We start from the raw sequence: 17,534 nt of genomic DNA, 5'->3' as shown, positions 1-17,534 counted from the left end.
ATTTGAATGATTGAATTCCTATAGTGCCAGTCAGGTGACCTCAGAAGTTCCTAATCCACCGTGTGTCTTGCAGACAGGTCCTACATGATGTTGGTTTAAGAGGCCTGCACTGGCTTGAATGCACTTGTTACTCGTAATGAAATAGGCTGAATCCATCAACATATTATTTTTGTAAACACATTATTTGTGTTTGCTTTTGCCCTCTCATTGTTTCACAGCTCACTGCTCATGTCATTTTGGGGATTGTGTTTGGTCCACATAAATATATGATTGAATACATTATTGAAACATCATAACTCTTATGTTGGTTAGAATAACAAGGTATGCAGACCCTCAGAGAGCTCCAAGTAAATATGGATCAGTGAGAAGGGATGAGGTTTCTACACGTGTTTATTCAGTGCATGGCGTTCTTTAATTACGCTTCATTAACAGTGTTTTTCATTTAGAAAGAAATAACAAAAAACTCTTATAAACCTCAGTTGTCTAGTTTACTACTGTGAGTTTAAATTAAAGTGAAAGGTAAATCCCGCAATTATGGCAAACAGCACAATAAGTTAGCAATGACACATTAGGTTTCTGTACCAAAGAACACATTTACAACAAAAATACATGTTTTAGGAGTAGACTAAACATTACAAATTGCATGTGTGGACCGTAATGGACTGTTTTACAGGACAGTGTGTCTTTCACAGGAGATTCAGCAATATTTACTTTAAAAAAATCATACAAAGGCATTGATTTACTTTGTTGTCATATACAAAAATCATCATATTGTAACTGTGAACATGTTTTGTTGGCCTACATAGAGATTCTCAAAGGAAAACGTGGACAAAGTGTTAGTGATTTGCCACATTGTTATATTTTTCTTTTGTTTTCTATGGCATTTCACCAACTTTTTGAATGTTTTATTGCAAATCAACTCTGCCATAATCCATTCATCCTATATAAACTCCCTAGCCCGTTGAAGCGTGAAAGCAATCCCTCTGATTTGTTCGAACCTCTGTGGATGAGGACACACTGCCCCCTTTGGTAGAAAAGTAGAAATGCAACTATGTAACTAATATAACTGCGGCACAAAACGCTGCCCAATGAGAACGAATACTGCTGGGGTTGTGTTCAGCCTTATACAAAACTATGAAACTACATTCCGCTGCTACAAGAACACTATCGTTAAAATGTTAAACACATACACAAAGACAAGTCAGAGAGGGAAAATAAATAGAGAAAATAAATAACACTGCCGTCTCCTGTTCTTTTGATAATGTCTGAATCTAGAGAGAGGATCCTAACTCAATAAATATGAAAAATAATAAGTAAAAGATGATAACGATAATTTAGCAGATTATCACGACGTAACTTTAAAGTAGGATACATGTTTAACGGCCCACCATTTTGGTCTGATAAAGTCAGTGACATTTATATCGAAAAATATTTTTTCACATTGAGAGGGACAATAAAATATTAAGAGGGACAATAAAATATACTTTTACTGTACAACATGACACCAAACTATTTTGGAGTGAGATGATTTTAGGAATCTACTGCTTCTTGATGACATGTTCAACAGATCTGAAGAGAAATTCCCCACATTCCCACCTCACACGATTGAAGGTAATAAAAATACTGACCCCAGCGCTACAGATTAGCAATTATGGTGGTAAGAAAAGCAGTATAAAAATAAGACTAAAAGACCAAAATGCCCTTTTGAAAATTTCTTAAAATCTCCAGACAAATAGGAGAGGAAATAATTCACAAATGTTTGACTTTCATTTCTCGTTAGAAAACCCCCAAATACTGAACTTTGATCAATTCAGTGGCAGTGAGAAGAGAAGAGAGGGATTGTGGGAAATCCTGGGCAATACTAGGCAGCCATGTTGTGGAACACCATCCATCTTCAATGGAACTCCAGGAAAAGAAAACGAATGGCAGGTCAAAATGCTTGGCTCCAGGGCCAGGGCGGGGGTCCTGCCTGCGGTCTGGCTGGAGGGGCGTCCTGGGCGGTGGGTCAAACCGGGGGGGGGGGAGAAGGGAGACGCTAGGGGCAGGAGAGCCGAGCTCCAGGACATGGTTGTGACTCCGCTGAACCCAGAGAAAGAGACAATAGGAAGTCTGGTTAGTAAACACCGGGGAACACAAACCATTAGAGCTGGGATGGTCACCGGCAGCGCAGTGTTTACCGGCCACAGTGGGCCGGCCAGTAAACAGAGGACTCACATTGCCAGACCGCCGTGGACACTTCATACCGCAATAACAGAACCGAAATGAAAGCCACATGGGCATGGCTCCTCCGCGCCTCCAGCCCTAATGGCCTTGTGGAAAGGCCTGCAGAGGGGGACCAGCAGCTGGGCTTGGTGTTATTGCTCTGGGCTCTCCTGCTCACGTCTATAGTAGAGCTAAGGCTAAAGGTGTCTGACTCACGCAGGATTGTCAACGCACAGTTTACACGATAATTGGACCGTCAATAGCGCTGTTAAAATGATCGGGGGCAATCCCTCTTCAGAAGCTCAAATGCGTGTACGGTCGTCAGCCATATGATGGCGTTCCTGATGCCTCTCTAATCTCAATCACAAAGAGCTATTGAGCCAGGGAGGATTAAATAGCCAAAGAATGTGTCTTGCTGTCTTGGTGCTATCACAAATAGAAGTAGGGGTTCCACAAATACAAAAAACATTTACATTTATACAGATGAATTGTACCCAAAATGACCTTTTTTTCATGACATGTATTCCAAAAAGAACTTAACATAAATGCAAGTATATGAAATAAACAAAATTGTATTTATTATTATAATTAATTCGTATATTAACGACTATGTTCCACTGAGTTATCCCATGACCCCCAGGCCCCTTACCTCCCAGGGCCCCGGCCTGCTCGGGGCCTCTCTAGTCCGGGCTGATCTCCGTCTCCTGGTGGACCACCACCTTGGTGACGGACATGTCCGGGTGCTGCTCCTTGGCCTCCTTGATGGCCTGGGCCAGCGCCTGGGGGGGGGGGGGGGGGACACAGAGCCATAAGAGAGGGGAGGAGGGGCCACAGTAGCTCAGGAGGTGGAGCGGGTTGACTGCTAACCAGAAGGTTTCTAGTTTGATTCCCGGCTCCTCCTAGCTGAGTGTAGAGGTTTCCCTGAGCAAGGCACATAACCCTGACTGCTCCTGACGAGCTGGCTGTCGCCCTGCGTGGTTGACCCCACTGTCGGTGTGTGAATGTGTGACTGAATGGTTACAGAGTCGCTTTGGATGAAAGCGTCAGCAAAATGCCCTTAATGTAAATGCGGAGCCTCAACACGTAAGCACACGTGGTCCGCTCAAGTAGAGGATCAACAGATACGGTGAAGCAGCAGAGATAAGACTGCACTGCGGAAGGATTCATCAGGGAACTTTCTGGTGTTTTACCGTATTCAATGAAAACGTTCACCCGCTATTTAATAAGCAGAATAGAGAGTTCCTGGCATGAAAGCTGCCATAAATATTATGGCTGTGAAGCCCTTTGAGACTGTAATGGTGATGGCTACACAAAATAAAATAAAATTGAATTGAATAGATCAGCCCTCTTACAATGCTAACGTAGCACCTAGCAACAGTGCTAACCTGCTACAGAAAGCTAGCAGAGAGGAAGCTAGCGCACGGCCGGGAGACACCAGAGATAAGGGAGAGATGTCAGCGGCTCCTCACCTTATCGTGATCGATCTCTGTGTCCCCGGTGATCACGATCCTCTTCTCGATACGGGTCTCTGAGACGCCTCCTTTCACGGTCTGAAAGGAGAGCACAGCTTAGCGACAAACCGTCACGCACTACAGCGCTATGCTTCAGTACCCAAAACAGTTGAAGTGGATGAAGTGGCCTAATCTTCGGAACAGAACCTTATCCAAGTTCAGTCAAACTTTTCTGTGTCCCTCAAACTTTAGTGAAAAAGGTTTTAGAATAGGAGGGGTGGATGTTTGAAGAGTCCGAGGGCCAGTGATGATGGGGCTCTAGGGAAAAGACCCTGAGAGCTCAAAGCACTGCAACAAATTGTAAGTGAGTCACCTAGTCAATGGCTCGGTGAAAATACTCAATCCAGGAAGCACCCAAGCAGCTGACACATGCTTACAGAATCACAGAACTAACAAGTGTGTTTACTATTACAATCAGGGCATTTAGCAGACGCTTTTATCCAAAGCGACTTACATCGGTTAATACACACATTGACACACCAACGGCAGAGTCAACCATGCAAGGCGACAGCCAGCTCGTCAGGAGCAGTTAGGGTTCAGTGTCTTTACAAGACAACTGCTCTACCTCCTGAGCTAAGCCGACCCGCCAATGTTTGCCTGATTGTGATTGGCCAGACGGCGGTGCAGCGAGCAGTGTGGGGCTACCTTGGTGATCTGCGTGGTGGTGGTGCGGCTGACGGTCTCTGAGGTGATGGTCTGGGCGTTCAGCAGCAGGGTGGAGTCCCTCTCGTTCCCCATGGTGTCTGCCGACTGTGAGAGAGACACCTTTTCGATGTTAGACGACGCTGAGTTGGAATCTTACGACAAAGTACAGTCAGTCCATTCTGATGATGCTGGGACGCTCTGGGATACAGACTACCACTAAGATCTCCCCTGTATGCCTTAAATTTAGGTCCTTGAGATTGTAAGGTATACCACCATCTGAAATCTAATGCTGGACCTTCCGTGGTTGAGAAAGAGCCCCCCATGCAGAACCAATAGGGGCGTTTTTCCCCCTGCACTTTGGCCTTTACGAATCGTACCGTAATATACTGTGCCTTCTTGTATGAGAGGCATCGCCAAGCATTAAGAGTGTGGCTAGAGTTCTGAACGGCTTGATTCTTTATTATTTGTTGCTGTAACTATAAAAGCCTGATAAGGAAGGGTAGTGAAGCGCCCTTCCAAATTCTTTCACTATATTCTCCTGCAATGCAAAGTAGCTTGTTGAATAAAGCTGTTTGATCAAATTGATTTCTTTCAGATTAGTCTTGGTGTAAAGACAATATTTCACACTATTAGATCGCTGTAATCGATTTCAACATGATTTATTCCTAGTATCAAGGACATTTTGTGGCTTTATCTGTGAAACGTTGTCCAATGTGTTACAAATAGGACTAATATGAAATCAATGAGCTATTGAGATTAGGAAGCAAAAAAGGGGGAATATTGAACGTCAGACTGAATTCATCTTCGCGGACATCATTGTGTGTGGCCGTCCGTCTGAAAAAACGGACTATATGAAATTTGTCTAAAATGTATTAATACGATTTTCCAAGGCTATGATATAAAAAATGGACAGGCAATGCAAGTGTGAGTTTTCTGTCATCAACTCAAGATGGGTGCGTCATCAGTTAAAGACATGCCTCACACCCTGGGACTGGGGGAGACTGGATTGTAACACAGTGGGACTGTGGGAGACTGGATTGTAACCCAGTGGGACTGTGGGAGACTGGATTGTAACCCAGTGGGACTGTGGGAGACTGGATTGTAACCCAGTGGGACTGTGGGAGACTGGATTGTAACCCAGTGGGACTGGGGGAGACTGGATTGTAACACAGTGGGACTGTGGGAGACTGGATTGTAACACAGTGGGACTGTGGGAGACTGGATTGTAACCCAGTGGGACTGTGGGAGGCTGGGCTATAACACACAGTTGGACTGGGGGGGGCGCTGGTGGCCTGACAGCCAGAGTACTCCTCACCTGCGCTGACTCGTACAGGATGGTCTTGGTCTCGGTGTGCAGGATGGGGACGTCCTGGTTGGCCAGCGTCCCGCGCAGGGAGTTGGTGACGTCGGAGATGGTGATGGTTTGAGTCCTTTGCACTGGAGACTAGCGGCAGAGGGGACGAGAGACACACAGTCAGGACGTTGTGTGGAATCACATCCACCCCCCAAACTAACACATAGACCGGTGTTCCAGGGCAAACTCGCTGCTAGACTCAGGGTCTCAGTTTGCTCTGCGAAACCAACCAATGACTTAATCCAGAACGATCTTCTTCATATTGGCATGTTTTCACCTGAAACTTTACGCGTAAGGCCTCTTCACCACGTCTCAGACCTGATCTGCCCTTGGGCCCCGCTGTGACTCGGGGTCAAGCATTTGACCTTGACCCCGAGTTACAGCACCCCCTAAGGGCCAATTGGTGTCAAACCTTTTGGAAACCTGTTTACCGGGAATAAATATGTTGTTGACGAGTCTTTTGTGCAATAAGGGGTTGAGCTATGAAAATTCATCATAATAATAATAATATCCACTGAAAAGACAACAGGTGTACACAGAGTCTGTGAATACTTGATCAATCAATAGATACATCATAAGCAGAAGCCAAGTATATTGTGAAGTCCTGGCTGGAAAGAGACTAGATAAGGTCTACTGCAGCAGTGACTCATTTTAGTAAGACGGCTTGCTTTAGGGCAAAGCTTTTCAAAATAAGAGCTCCCTACGGGACGAGGATGGAGCTTGAAAGTAACCCCGGCTCACAAGACTGTAACTTCTGAATGTAACTTTTCACCTTTCATCTCAAACCTGCATGTGGAGGAGAAGGTTAATTAATGATCTCTCTTATGGCCGTTCTAATGATATGATAATCAATATACAATATCCCCTCTGTGATCTTAAGGGTTGGGGTTGGATGGAGAGACAGAGAGATGATATATACATATATAGATTATATATAGATGAAACAGAGCGAGAGAGAGAGAGAGAGAGAGAGAAGGAGAGAGAGAGAGAGAGAGAGAGAGAGAGAGAGAGAGAGAGAGAGAGAGAGAGAGAGAGAGAGGGAGAGAGGGAGAGAGAGAGAGAGAGAGAGAGAGAGAGAGAGAGCGAGAGAGAGAGAGAGAGGGAGAGAGGGAGAGAGAGAGAGAGAGAGAGAGAGAGAGAGAGAGAGAGAGAGAGAGTGAGAGAGAGAGAGAGAGAGAGAGAGTGAATTATCTTATTTAGGGTGCCTCGTGTTGCTTATCTGCTCATACCTATCCCATAATATGTAATAAAGACATGAACAGATGTTAATTTGGTATCTTTAGTACAACACTGACCATTAACCAGATATGACATAAATCAATATATTTACACATTCCATATTTGATACATTTCTTTGTATTGTTGGATAATGAGGGATTGCCACAGTGTAACACACTGCAGACTTCAGGGTCAGCCCCATTGCTCCTGTGTTGTGTGTCAGGGGACAGTGGCCTGGTTCCCATTGTAGTCAGCATTCACTCACAATAACCTGTTCATCAGAGACCGCCTCTCCCAGTTCACTTGTGGACCACTACTAATCATTATTTAACTAAAGTTATGCCTATAAAAAGGGCAGAAGGAAACAGCTGACCAAATAAGACAAAAAAATGAATAAAATGAAAACCTTGATAGTGGTCTCTTTATAAATGTTTCACAGTGAAAGTACAGAGAAGTCTTAGTCTCTAAAATATGGGACACACTTCTTTTGTTCTGCTGCTCACTGTGCTGGGGTTCCCGTCCTTGGAGTGACATTTTGTCCGCCTGCCCGGGGGCGAGCCGCTGCCTGAGCCCGTCAGTGTTGGGGATGTGTTCACAGAGCAGCGGGACGTGGCTCTGGTGTAGGATGCTAAAGCAAAGGTCACTCCGGGATGAGACCGTAGGACTCACAAGGAAACGCAGGAGGCTGCTCTGTTTTAAACGTGTAGTGTGTTCGATTCGAGCTGCTTAACTCACGGTAAGAATCTGAGCAGGGATGTCATCAGAAATGTTGAGTGTTTGTTGTTCACAAAACAGCATTTCTTATGTGTCAGGACGAGAACCTCAACAAAATGAAGATTATTGTTTTTTCCATTCATACTGTAATTCTGAGAATTCTAGACCCACCTGAAAGGGGAACAAAGTTGAAGAACTCTACGCTACACTTAGAACATGTAGGAATACGGGCATGCATCCTTCACAGGTTTAGAAGATAAACAACACAATTACTATGCAGCATCTATTAATTCAATTAGTTCCCAGAGTCCACCTATATGCATTCAATCCATCAAATTAAAATCCTCTATTAACGTTCCTCCACCAAGGAACTGCGCTCTGTGTCTTCATGTCAGAGTCTCTGCGTGTGTCTTTTGCATGGCTTCCAACCTAGTTTTTAGTTCAATGCAAATAATATATGAATAATCATCAAAGAGCTTGTCACTTGAACTAGAAATACTAATTCGAAAAGAACACTCCAATTGACATTCTCCCAATCTTGAGAGTCAACATTTTCAGTAAAATCACAAAATGAAAACTAAATCAACAAGTTCTTTGGGAGTGATCTAGACGGACTGGGAGCCAAATTAAATCATTTGAGATCGATGTCAAGAACAGATCTTCTTGTATTGTTCACAAGGCTGTAATACAACATTTTGGCAATTCATCTACCACTAAAAACATGAGTGTCAAAGAGCAGAACAGAGAAAGCTCTTTGTTCAGACACTTCTACATCATCCCAGTAGTTTTGGAAAGGGGCAGGGCAGTGATTTTATAACCACACAGATTCGATTTGCAAGCAACATATGTACCATGTTTCTATCTGTTTGGTCCCTGGGGGTTCAGGTAAACAAAGACCACTGTCAAGTCTTGTGAGGAGCGTTGCTTTAAGGCCATTGCATAATCCACAAGTATCACTGACCAGCGTGTGGATACATCACAAAAACAAGTTCAACGTCCAAAACCCAGAACTTATGCACAAAAGTCCAAAAATCATTTTCAGCATTTCAGAACTTGGGTAACCCAGTGACACTAAACATTACAGGTCACGTTCGATCCTGCTTGACGACAACATTTAGCTAAGTATGGCTGAGCGTTTTAGGATTGTATGTTGCAGAACTAGCAGGAAATAGCTATTTAACCTCTTGCACCACGACTGTCCGTCTCTGGTCGCTATAGAGCGCAGAAATGTCTCTTAAGTCCAGGTTGTCCTAGACGCACTGGGTTTAACGTGGATCGGACACAGCGCTGTGTGAGTGTGGGTGAAGGTGTGTATGAGGGGGGGGGGGGCAGGGTATATATACGGAGCCGGTGAGTGGATACGGGTCACAGACTGAACCATTGTACTGATCTTCTAACATCATCACGGGTTCAGCCTTACAGGATGTGTGTGTGTGCGTGTGTGCGTGCGTGCGCGTATGCGTGAGTGCGTGTGCCAGTGAGTGTGTTTTCAGAGGAAGATCATCCACAGCATGGTCAGCGCCACCACCAGGAGGCCGGAGGACAGGAGGAAGGAGAGGCGTGACTGGGGCAGCCTGGCCGGGCGGGGCCCGCCCCAGGCCCCCAGAGGCTCCTCCTCCCCCACTGGCACCCTAAGGGCGTGGCCCCGGCTCGGGGCTCGCTCCTCCTCCTCCTCCTCCTCCCGCTGCGCCCTCGCTCCCACTACCTCCTCCTCACTATCCGCCTCCTCGCTCTCTCCCGGTGGGGCCGGGGCGTGGGCGGCGTGGCTCCAGAGCAGGGGCGGGCCCCTGGGGACCGGGGCCCCCCACGCGCTCACCACTCTTACCTTGTGCACGGCCGCGGCCAGAGGGCGACTCCTGCCTCGCTGGGCGTCGCCCGAAGGGAGACCAAGAGAGACAGAGACACAGTGGATGGATGAGCAAGAGGGGGGATGGCAGACAGACAGACAGACAGACAGACAGACAGACAGACAGACAGACAGACAGACAGACAGACAGACAGACAGACAGACAGACAGACAGACAGGGGACACACAGGGGGAGGGGGGCAGACAGACAGGACACACAGGAGGAGGGGAGGAGGAGGTGGGGCAGGGGTGCATGTGGTCTCAGAGGAAGGGGAGAGTTATAGGCTTGAAATGTCAGAGAGAGCGGGCCCCAGCGCGGATCTTCGCGGGACCCGTGTCGTCTGCTCCCGTTCCGTACGCGTTTCATAAGCTTAGCTTAGCTAACAGTGCGCCTTTATCACACTCTATGCGGAGTGACTTTACAAACCTATTCAAACCATGATGAAAGAAAGCAACATTTGCTATTGCAAAAATATTGGAGCACTTAGCAAAGGGGACCGCGTGTGGATAAACAAGGAATGCTTTGCATGGATAAGGAATTGCAGCGGGAATATCGTTCAAAACACCTCTCCAATGTTGTCTCCGTCTGGAGTATGACCAGATACATGGGACCTCCACCTGTGTGAATAAACACGTCTGGCCAGGTCAAAGGCCACCACAGTACTAGTCCTATCCATGGAGGGCATGGAGCAGGTATCCACACAGAAACAGAGGAGTCCTCCTACTTTCTTTTGTTTTTGCTCCAAAAGAAAGGTGAACCTGTGAGGTTGGGCACAGTTCAACAGAGAGAGCACTAGGACAGCGGGAGGACGTCCGGGATTGGCTGAAGCATACTACGGTTGCGGTGGCAGGAGAGAGAGAGAGAGGGAGACAGAGAGAGAGGGAGAGGGAGAGGGAGAGGGAGAGGGAGAGGGAGAGAGAGAGAGAGAGAGAGAGAGAGAGAGAGAGAGAGAGAGAGAGAGAGAGAGAGAGAGAGAGAGAGAAAGAGAGTGAGGGGACAGCGAGAGGCCAACGGTCCGTGCCCTCGCGGCAGCGGTTTCGGAGAAGGCATTCTGTGGCGGCTAAAACGTTAGCTTAGTGCAAACCGTCGTGGCAGTGCAATGTCTTACAGATGTGTAGAGAGGAGAGGGCCAACCTCAAGGGAGCTGGCCTTCTGGTTACTGGGTGGCAGGACCGCAACGTGGCACTCTCCCGGACTGATCTGTACGTGGATACCGTCGGCCTATCACGTGGCTGTGAGCCTGGAGGAGGCGGGGCCTAGGCCAGGACTCAGGAGAGCCTCCAACGTGTGGGGGTCATGCAGGGACACAAGGTGTATGTTCAAGGTTGTTTTGTTCGTTTTTGTCTTGATTATAATTTTTTTTTAACCACGTTTTTACCCAGTAGTTTTACATCCATTATGCAACAAGATGTGCTCTCTGTGTTTCTGTGTGTGTGTACAATTTGTGCCATTCAAGGACATAAGTGTGGGCCGTGTGACCTCTGAGAGGGGGGCGGGGGGGGGGCGGTGTGACCTCTGGGAGGAGGGGGCGGTGTGACCTCTGGGAGGGGGCGGAGCCTGCCAGGTCAGGTCTGGGACAGGAACTGCATCTTGAAGCTGTGAGCGGACGAGGACCGCGGGCCGGGGAGGGGGGGTGAGGAGGAGGGTCTACGGGCGGACCCCCGCAGGAAGGAGCCTCCTGCGCCGCCGGACGGGTGGAGGGAGCGGGGCAGGAGGGGGGGGGACGGCGAGGAGGACGCGGTGGACGGAGACTCGAGGGGCGACCCGGGGCAGGACTTCAGGGGGGGTTAGAGTGTGGTGGGGGGGGGGGGGGGGGGGGAGTATGACGGGATGGAAGAGAGACAGACACACAAAACATGAGACGACCATTGAAGAGGTACACAGAGGTTGGTGAGGGACAGGTGAGGAGGACGATGACATTAGAAGGAAGAGGAGGAGGAGGAGGAAGAGGAGGAGGAGGAGGAAGAGGAGGAGGAGGAAGGATCAGTTTGTTTTTTGTTTTGTTCTCAGTTGATTTATCGATATGTATATATTTGATATTTTTTGTGGTCAGTCTCTCGCCGATCAACTCATTCAGTGATTGCAGGACTCATGCAGGTACAGTGTCGATCACCCCAGCCATGCGCTTGGACTGCAAGCAGGGAATTACAAAAACCTTAACAGCAGCCAATGAGAGGAGCTTGAGGTGCCAGGAGGGTGGGGTGAGGGGCGGGGTTTGGAGGAGCAGACCTGAAAGGTCACAGGCCAGGCCAGCAATCTGGTAGTGAATGAAAAGCTGCTGCCTATTGGTTCATCCGCTGTGAGCTGCCATTCCAAAACAAAAGTCCATTCCTGTATGAGGTTTGAGTCCTTAACGCCAGGCGGTGGTCTTAACACACTGCAGTCAAGCCATAACCAGATAGTGACAACAAACCGAGCCCCTTTACCTCAGACATGCCACCAACTGCGCTGTATGCAGGTACTACAGTGGACATCATTACCTGCACACACACACACGCACACACACGCACACACACGCAAACAGGCGCGCACACACACACACACACACACACACACACACACACACACACACACACACACACACACACACACACACACACACACACACACACACACACACACACACACACACACAAAGGAATGCAAAGAGATTCTCTAGCAGACCACTATGTATACGTTCTGATAGATGATCTGTTATTGTTCGTGGAGGCAAATTTCCCCAAGAAAACACAATTAAAAATATCCCCCAGACACACAAAGACCAGGAGAATAACACTGGATTGGAGGATCAAAGCAACGGAAAATAAATAAAAACAGCGCCATCAAGTTGAACAGAACCAAATATACACCAACTCATCCCATAATATTAATCGCTTTCTCGAGTAATTCATGAAGTTGTGTCTCCCCCCCCCCCCAACACACATTTCCTATTCTCCTGATATGAACTGGACGAGTGCTGCTAGCCCCATCAGACCCCATCGGCCCCATCAGGGCCCCATTAGGGCCCCATCAGCCCCAGCAGTAGGGGGGAGGTGGGGGTGGGACACTCACCCCCGGCGGCATCTGGCCGTTGAAGCTGGCCGTGCGGAACGGGGAGTTGGTGGACAGGCGCTTGTCCCACTCGCTCTGCCGCGGCGCCGGCACCGACTCCATGAAGCTCCTCTTCAGCTCGCTCACGCTGGTGTGGTGCCGCATGATCTCCGTCTGGGTCTTGTCCACGTCCTGGATGGCACACACGACAGGGGGGGAGGGGGGGTTAGACCGGGGGGGGGGCGCAGAGAGGGTCATGGGGAGAACTGACGAGGACGACGACTAGAGGATGACATGGAGTGCGGGAACGGACGACGGAACACAGCAGAGCCAGGCGAGGACGAGAGAGGGTGCAGGAGAACCAAGCATTGGGTTTGGGTCATGCCGCGACGCATGCTCTGAATGAATGGGTGGGCTGGCAGTGATCCAGGGGGTGTTGGGGCCTGTGAAGGTGTTGTAACATACTATGGCAGGGTTCATACACACCGTGTGTTACGAGAAGACAGGCACTCACTGTGCTGCTTATACATGCCTGTGTTCAGTGTTCAGAGAAGAACAGCTATAACGAAGGCCTGCAGACCCAGCTGGGAAGAACCTGGTTCTAATAATCTGCCTATTCTGCAGATTTAAAATCAATATCTACTGGAAGCAGAAGACACTTACTGAAAAGGTCTTCTGGACATTCTGAAACCAGAACCCTTTCCCTGGCGGGAACATGGTTGGCGTTACAGCATCACGCAGAACAGATCGCTGCATAAAGATTAAACGCTAAGTAACGCTTCGAACTACATAAATGTTCACCCATCATTACCAGTTGAACATGTCGTTGGATCTTTTTCTTAAATTGGAAAGGAAAAAGTTTACACACATAAATCCCCCCCTTTCCCATACATACACGCGCACACAAACACGCACACACACAAACACACGCGTGGAGGCCCACACAAAGGTTGGACTGCGTTTAAGTGAGGAGTCAAGTTCAACATCAACACCCTGAGTGGCCACCAGGTGGCGGACACAACCGCGTGAATGAAATGCCAGAGAGAAGGAATGTCAGCATGAAACAGTATGAAACAACTGGCAAACATTTTGAAAAATACACAACTAAGAGTGTTTTCAACTCAGTGTTTCTAAGAGTTTGTCTTAAAAAAAAACAGTGGTTGAATTCCTTGGCTAATTAAGGACAAGGCAACGTAGAAGAACATCTTTGAGGTCGATGCAGCATAACAGCTCTCACTGGCACACGTTCTTTACAGATACATGTGCTCAACAGAGTTGGACAATGTGTGCCATACAAAGCATCTTCTTGAAACGACGGCATTCCTCCTAGTGGTGTATTTGTCAAATGATGCCAACGCACGAGCAAGACAACATGGAGTAGAAACGATGGAGCTACTTGCATTAGCGTTAGAAAGAAAAATAGTGCATGCCAGGCCGTTAGGGTTTAGTCGAAAACTAGGTAGCTAGAAAGATAGATAGAAATCACAACAAAAACAAATCATAAATGCAAAACACAACATCCATGCAAACAGAGAGAAACAGAGAAACAGTTGACAAAAGATTAAAAGAGGAAGTGGGCATTCTAGAAGTTGAATACAAACCTCCAACATTAAATTGCTATGCCTGATATAAATAGTTTCTCCCTCTAGTTTCTTAGCTCGTTTCTGTGGGGACATAAGGAAGAGGGCGGCTCTTTGAGAGGGTGAAGACATTAGCAAATGTACTCATCCTGCTTCAGCAACCCAAGCAAAAAAGAAAGGATGTGACTGAGTATATCAAATAATGGAAAGCAAATGAAGCTGCTGTGGTTAAAGGGGGGGGGTTGTGAAGACAGAGCAGCCCCATGCAGGAGGAACAGTCGGCCCCCCCGCCCCTGAGAAGCACGTGGGGGGGCCATGGGCAGGGGGTGACAGCGGGGGACCGGGAGCATGCACCGGCTGCCTGCATAGCCCCCGCATCTCACAGGGGGGGCGGGGGGAGGAGAACACTGCAGTGGGCATCAACGCAGCAGTGATGGGAGCGACACTCTCAGACGGGGCTTCTATGCAGTGTGAACATGACGTCCACGTCCATGTCCCTCACAGACACACACACACACACACACACATACATAGATACACACATGTTGATATATATGTAAACATATATATATGACGTCACGGCTTGTGTCTGAGACACACTGCGACGGTGTCCACTGGGCTGCATTCCATTTGGCCGTGAGTCCGTCTCAACACGTCCCCCTGTGGCATCTGGTGTGCATAGAGTCTGTTCTGGACTAGTCTACTATTCTCTACTGGATGAATCCAAGACACCACCAGGCATCAGGGGATATAGCGTCGACATCGGTTGTGCGCCCCTTTTAATTTGCATCATGGTTACACAGTGCTGCGCCCTATAGAGAATCAGATTGGTACCCTTATATTATATTATTACAGCCCATATAGTGCACTATAAAGGGCACGAGTGGGCCAATTCGAGCGGGGCACTAGTGCTGAAGCCTCAAAGGTCTCCGGCTGGCTGCACACAAAATGGATGGGTTCCCAATTCAGAAAGAGAGCCGGCGTCCCATCAGCCTGCGATGTTACCGTGGAAACACCAGTGCCGTGTCTGCCTGTCTTACGCCCGAGCGGCACGCCGGCTAGCTTGAGAGGTAGCTAGAGCTAGACACACTCTTGTTTAGGGATCAGGAGCCTGGACTGATCTGTGTCCCAATCAAACTTAGTCAAATACTGCTGCTCTTCATTTAAGTGTTGCCACTTTGTGGTGTATACTTATAAAACTTAAAAGTGTGACAATTGCCTAAAAGAGAATCGTTTCACTAACAATGGTTTAATCTGGTTCAAGAGTTCATTGAGAGCTGCATAATTACATTATACATAATTCTGTGTAATAATGTGGATTTATACTAGAACAAGGGCCCTGTAGTTAAATGTTTGAAGAGAAAATGTATTCCGTAGCATGCTCTTCTACGGGGAAAGGTCAAACATTCATGGGTCTGCACTGCAGAACCAGGGACAAAACCAGAGAACAAACATCCACGGAATGAGCAACACAACACAGGGGCAGTCAGGGGCAGTCAGGGGCAGTCCGTGGCTCACGTTTGCATCACATCTTTTTTAAACATCCCTTTAAGAAAGAAAAGCACAACAAGCCTGAAGCATCATCTTAAGTGCGCAGATGTGCGAGCAGATGCAGAGAGCAGCGTATGAGTGAGGGATCAGTCGGCTGAAGAAGTCATTCTAACCTTCCTCCCTCGCACCATCTCTGCCTTGTTTCTGTCTCGGGGGGAATGCTGCTTCTGCAACCCCCCCCAAAACAAGGAGGGAAAAACATCACAATCATGTTAGAGTCCGTCTTGAATCCATATAGAGGCTGCGAATCATACACAGAACCATCACTTTGATATTCACATCAAGCACATTGAGCTGCTCTTTGACCTATATGTTGTGCAAGTGAAATAAACTATTGGATTGCGGCTGCTGTAAGTAAGATCTGAGGGTTGCAAATAACGGAAAGAAAACCGCAGAAGAGTGCAAGAATTTTCACCCAAAACCCTTCCCTCCCTCTCTGCTCCTTCAGTGGATGGATCCCCGAAACCAATCCATGAAAAGAGATGCACTGATTGGTCAGAAACAAGCAGGAAGTGGTCATAAATGTAAAGGATCTCCTACAGAGGCAGTCAACCAGAACAGATATTCTGTCAGAGCAAATCACTCACTAAGAATAGCTGTAGGAGGGTTTTTAGGCAAATTGCCAAAATGATAGCTCCTAAATCTTACCTACAGCCCCTCTAAATGACACCCTTTGGTATGGAAGCACACTGTCCATGTGTTTAGTGCTTTAGTCCACACATTCCTCACAGTCTCACAGTGCTCTCATCATCAGTGCCTTAGTGAGTACACACACACACACACACACACACACACACACACACACACACACACACACACACACACACACACACACACACACACACACACACACACCTGGCTCTTCTTCTCTCTCTCCCCGTTGGTGGCGTTCAGGGCGGGGGAGGGCCTCCGCTCCCTCCTGGCCACCGACTGGTGGCACAGACAGAGCTCAGAACAGCGCCCCCCACAAGCCGCAGAGGGCTGCACTACAGTGAGTGGCCGCTAGGCGGCAGTATGCTCATCGTTGTGTGTGGCAATAACGTGGAGACGGACGTTAAATCTGTAAAGCATAATGCACTGTGTCTCATCCCCAGGAGGGCAGAACCTGAGGATGGATCCTGAGGCCTCGGTCCCCCCCCCCCCCCCCCCCTTCCATACCTTGATGTCCGGCGTGGACTCGGGTCGGGGGCTCTGGGTCTTGGTGGCTTCGGGGGGCCTCTCCGTCTTCACGTTGGTGGCCCTCCTGTCGGCGGAGCGTGACTGGCGCTCTTTGGGGGCGGCGATGTGGCGCTGCAGGCCCCTCAGGGGGGGGCCCCCGGAGGGCAGCGGCGAGGGGGCCGCGTCCGGCGACACGGGGGACATGATGGGCGCGCTGACGGGACGGCTGTTCTTGTCCGGGGTGGTCGCCATGGCTACGGAGAGACGTTGAGGTGGAGAGCGGACCGCGGATTAACCTCGGGTTGACGAGGATCGTCTCATGATGACGATGGAATTATTACCGGGATGATCGAGAATCAAAAGAGTCATTGAGGCTTCACGGAAATCATACTGTTCCATAAATGGGCGTTCCTCTTCCTGCTCAGATGCCCTGCGGCCGCCAGTGCCATGTATGCCTAACGTCAGCGTTTGAATCTCACCATGCTGAACAGAAGGTGCTCCAGGCAGTTAGTAGTAAAACATTGCAGAGCCTGATTATTTGTTGGCGGACGCAATAACGCTAACTCACCACTTTTTACTCATAACCGTGTCGTCATTCGGTGTACATGGATAGGTTTCAATGAGAAAGGGAAGTTTGGTGCTGCTCACAGGGAGCACATTAAGTGGTGAGGGAAGGGGACAGTGACAGAAGGCGACGCAGCACATTCAGCTGAGCCCTGGGGCA

At 48.4% G+C, this 17,534-nt stretch overlaps 1 protein-coding gene across 1 annotated transcript in view; it reads right to left on the bottom strand.

The window, feature by feature from the left end:
• Nucleotides 1-2,022: 2,022 nt before the first annotated feature.
• The window catches only part of epb41a (erythrocyte membrane protein band 4.1a), a 22,226-nt gene continuing 6,714 nt past the window's right edge, over nt 2,023-17,534 (bottom strand). The window contains exons 10-19 of the mRNA XM_056582832.1: nt 16,811-17,064; nt 16,498-16,582; nt 15,766-15,800; nt 14,123-14,185; nt 12,543-12,713; nt 5,674-5,802; nt 4,359-4,463; nt 3,672-3,752; nt 2,852-2,981; nt 2,023-2,079 (exon numbers count right to left, since the gene is read on the bottom strand). Coding sequence (XP_056438807.1) covers nt 2,883-2,981; nt 3,672-3,752; nt 4,359-4,463; nt 5,674-5,802; nt 12,543-12,713; nt 14,123-14,185; nt 15,766-15,800; nt 16,498-16,582; nt 16,811-17,064 — 1,022 coding nt within the window. The 3' untranslated portion in view covers nt 2,023-2,079; nt 2,852-2,882. The remainder of the gene's footprint in view (nt 2,080-2,851; nt 2,982-3,671; nt 3,753-4,358; nt 4,464-5,673; nt 5,803-12,542; nt 12,714-14,122; nt 14,186-15,765; nt 15,801-16,497; nt 16,583-16,810; nt 17,065-17,534) is intronic.

Source organism: Gadus chalcogrammus, chromosome 22 (assembly GCF_026213295.1).
Source record: "Gadus chalcogrammus isolate NIFS_2021 chromosome 22, NIFS_Gcha_1.0, whole genome shotgun sequence".
NCBI classification, from domain to species: Eukaryota; Metazoa; Chordata; class Actinopteri; order Gadiformes; family Gadidae; genus Gadus; species Gadus chalcogrammus.
Note: the sequence above shows the minus strand (reverse complement) of the source record. Positions and strands in the feature narration are given on the sequence as shown.